This window comes from Austrofundulus limnaeus, unplaced genomic scaffold (assembly GCF_001266775.1).
Source record: "Austrofundulus limnaeus strain Quisiro unplaced genomic scaffold, Austrofundulus_limnaeus-1.0 Scaffold27, whole genome shotgun sequence".
NCBI lineage: Eukaryota > Metazoa > Chordata > Actinopteri > Cyprinodontiformes > Rivulidae > Austrofundulus > Austrofundulus limnaeus.
In genome coordinates this window covers 173,041-177,326 of record NW_013952429.1, presented here as the reverse complement: position 1 = coordinate 177,326, position 4,286 = coordinate 173,041, and the positions used below count along the sequence as shown (strand labels likewise).

At 38.0% G+C, this 4,286-nt stretch overlaps 1 protein-coding gene across 3 annotated transcripts in view; it reads left to right on the top strand.

Annotated features, from left to right (window-relative positions):
* The window catches only part of epb41a (erythrocyte membrane protein band 4.1a), a gene marked incomplete in the record, with an annotated part of 93,837 nt that overhangs the window by 27,593 nt on the left and 61,958 nt on the right, over window positions 1-4,286 (top strand). For all 3 annotated transcript variants that reach the window (XM_014004849.1, XM_014004848.1, XM_014004847.1), the window contains 2 exon segments: window positions 221-468; window positions 3,054-3,122. In XM_014004849.1, the coding sequence (XP_013860303.1) occupies window positions 221-468; window positions 3,054-3,122 (317 nt within the window).

Genomic DNA, 4,286 nt, shown 5'->3' with positions numbered 1-4,286 from the left:
TATAATAATACAACATAAATTGATTTTTACACTACTTTACCTTTACAGCTTATGAAACATAAATTAATTGTGTGTGGGATCAATAAAGTTGTATTTTGTAGTCCTGTAAGAAGTTTTAATACATTGTTTTTGGTTCCTGTTTTTCTCAAATTGTGTGTGTGTGTGAGCGCATGTGTGTTTGTTTGAATAAATGATGGTGTGTCGTCTCTTTTCACCTCAGCCATGGCTTCCACTCCTGACAACAAATCCACGCGTCCCGTCAGCGCCCCCGTTATGTCACCGGTGTCTCCGGGGGAGGCCACCCCATCCCCGCTGCTGTCCACGCTGCCTCGACCCGACCGCTATGATGGCTTCACGCCGAAGAGCCATCGTCATGAAGACAGAAAGGCGGAGCTAAAGAAGAAGGAGTGTAGGGCAGAGTTCACCAAGAGCCACAGCCCAAAACCACAGTCTGCTTCAGAAATCAAGGTAAAGGACATTATTACAGTATTTATCAACAACAATGAATGTAAAGTTACATTGCAAATGTTTGTTTAGAAGGCATTGCCCAAACTAAATTAAGATACTTTATTGTATTGCTGCTAAATGTTTAGATTAAAATTTAAAATATCTGTTAAGATGCAGGTAGATCTCATTTACACTACTCTGGATAGTTTGACAAACAGATTTTTAAATGCGTTTGCACTTCTCGTCTGCATGCCACAGAGATTCTTTTTATTATTGAGGGAAACAAGAATTCTAAAAAGGCTTTAAAAAGGTAAAGATTTTAAAAAAACATCGTTTTTAGAGGGATCGTGTGGACATGGTTTTTGACGTAACGATCTGTTTTGTGTTCTTCCACAGTGTGGCTCAGAAATCAAAACTACGTAGAAAATATGTTTACAGTACTTTCTACATCTGTCTCACTTTATCCTGATCCTGTCATCATTAAACATTATTTGTCTAAAATGGTTAATACTTGGGAGGAAACTGAGCCCCAAACATTGAATTGGGGGAAAATCACAAAGAGATCAGGTATAAACTTATAATTTATGAACATGTTGCTGGCAAGATGAAGAACAGGCACAATCACAGAAAATCAAGCTTTTTAACTTCTTGCTCTGCCTGTTTAAAGTTTCAGCTGCTCTGCAGATGAAAAGGAAAACAATTGTTTTACACACACCATGTCAGAATCAGAATACTTCAGCTTGCAGGTTCATGACCTCGAACCTCATCAGAGTGTCGCTCTGGGATATCTGTAAACAAATTTCATAAAATGATGACAATGACAGGTCAGGTCAGAATGCACTTTTGTGGATATTATAACACTTTATCTTACGAAAGAGTATTAGGGCCGCACGACAAGATTTTTTTGTTTTTTTAATTACAAGGAAACCATAAACAAAAAAAAGTCAAAACTTTACACGACGTCCATTTTTCCCTCGTCTTTTTCCTGACACCTACTGTGGACAGCCTCCAGTACTTGTCACTAGCCGTGTTTCCATCCACCTTTTTTTAGGCACATTTTGAAGCATCACATTAGAAAAGCTGGATGGAAATGTCAACTTTCTCAATTTCACAAAAAGGTTTTTACGACCCCTTGAGGTAGTTTTGGGATTTTCTGAAAATGAATTAATGCGCAAAAAGGGAGATGGAAACTACAGAGCCTGCAAGGGGACATGGGAGATTTTTTTTCTTTTGCGTTCCCACGCAATAGTATTGTGTTACCTCGCAATACCTTTTCTGTTCCCTCGCAAAAGTAGTTTTTCACTGTTGTGCCTGCCGGTTTATTAACAATCTCACATGTTTACCATTAGTGAGTTAGCCTACTGCTTTAATTCAGCCTCAGAATGAATATATCACACAGCCACGCATGGAAGTATGTCATATGCTGATATTTTAACACAGTGCAGCCACGCAACATAATGTCAATTTCACGAACTTGTGGCAACACATCCTGTTTTGGTAACCGGATATTTCAAAATAAAAGTCTGTTTTTATTCAGTTCACATACAAATCAAAGTTTTGCGTGGGAATGCAAAACAATATTGCGAGGTAACGCAAAAGTATTGCGAGGGAACGCAAAGGTATTGCGAGAGAACGCAAAAGTATTGCGAGGGAACGCAAAGGTATTGCGAGGGAACACAAAAGTATTGCGTGGGAACGCAAAGGTATTGCGAGGGAACGCAAAAGTATTGCGTGGGAACGCAAAAGAAAAAAAATCCCCCCCAAGTCCCCTCGCGGGCTCAGTAGGAAACACATTTGCTGAATAAGTTCTGATGTTGCGAATATTTACCTCGATCAGCTGTTCCTGCTGTCCATTATTTCTACCTAGCTTCTGAACCCTCCTCCCACCGTCGGCGTCTTCCCAGATATTCTCGTAACGTGAAGAGAATCACATTTCTTTCTCTACGTCTCCAGGCAGCAGTAACATCACCAATACTAGTTCATATGACAGAATAATTACAACTTTCCTGATGGTAGCAACAGTTTCCTTATAACTTTTCTCTATTGTCCTGAGATGTGTCCCTGCGAGTTTGTGACTTTACTTCCTGTTTACTACCGCCACATGTAACGTCAAAATCTGACATAATTACACTTTGGTGTACGCCTGGTTGATTCACTCCAAGCCAGTTGAAGAAAGCGTGTCTGATGCTCATTTTTCCCCCCCTTATTTCAACATTTTCAAAATTTGGATGGAAACACGGCTACTGTGTTTGTGACGTAGTCCATGATGACTTTTAGGTCACTGTCATTCTCACCACCTAGTGGTGCGACATGAGCATTTCAGCATTTTCAAATATTGGGACCAGATTCAAAATGTTTTCTTGAACTGAGAGAAAACATATCCAGAGCAGTGTAGACGAGGATCTCTAGACTGTGAATTCTGGATTGTTGGGCGAAATAAAAGTATTAAAAATAATAACTATATGTACAAACTACTTTGGTTTACACACCTTGAATGAATGATGAATGCACCAGGATGGCAATACAATGGTTGTTGCTGTACAAAGGTTTTTCTCTTGTTTTTTCTTTGGGGATTGTGTCTGAAAATGTGAGCTTTGTGCTACCAGACTGTGTCCAGAAGAGAGAGGAGACACTCTCCAGCTGTGACAAGTGGGGATAAAGAGAGAAAGAGCCAGGTTTGTTTACCTGATGAATGATTCAAAATAACAACTTTGGTATTGAAAAAACAGAGTCAAACATGGTAGTTAAATTATTTGACATTTACCATTTATTAAAAAAAATAAAGGGAGTGCCAAGTAATGTACGCCATATTTAGATTAACTAAAAATTACATTTCCTGCTAAAATTTAGAGTGAATGCTAAGTGTTTAACAGCTTCGCTAAAATGTGTTAAAAGAAGAATCATTAGCTGAATTATTATTTACAACTTGCAGAACAAAAGTTAAATGTTAAAGCTAAATGAAGCATAACTGTCACAATTTTTTTTTGCAAAACCACAATGAAATGCTACAATTATCAAAACAGTACTTAAAAACCAATTGTATTAAAATTGTAGCTAAAAGTTAAAAATAGCAAGACATTAGCTAAAGGCTAAAGGAGACAATGGAAAACAGAGCGAGTATCTTATAGGTATGTAATATGCAACTAATATCCAGGCTTTTTTAAAATGAAATCTGATTTTTTTTTTTTAGTTTAGCTCAGCTCTTTTCTATATTTGGTTCCAAACTGGAAACATGTTCAGTGTTTTTCAAAGTGACTGCAGTCTGAGTAGTCATGTCAGTGAGGTAATGATCCAAATATTGATATTTATTCCAACATCCTGCAGTTTAAAGCTTGGAACTCTGCCTGTTTTCAGCTACAGAGTAAAATTCAGTTTTGTTTTGTTTTAGTTTTTGTATTTTTTACGTTTGCCATGTTCTGGATGAACATGTGGTACCAACAGCTGGCATACCACAGTGTTGAACTGTATTGTTCAATCCAAAAAAAGGGTTATAAAAACAAAACAACTGGGGCCTCATGTATCAACGGTGTGTACGCACAAAAACCTTGCGTACGCCATTTTCCACACAAAACTCCAGATGTATCAAACTCAACTGAACGTGGAAATGTGCGCAGCCCCACGCCAACTCCAGGGCTGGTGTACGCACGTTTCTGTGGTTCTGGTTCCATTGGAGACACTTAGAGGTGATTGTGAGAAACTGTTCATGATGTGAAAATGATTATTGTTCACACCACATACACATGAATTAACAATTATTACATCCACATGATTAACATCCACATGATTAACAATTATTACATCCACATGATTAACAATTATTACATCCACATGATTAACAA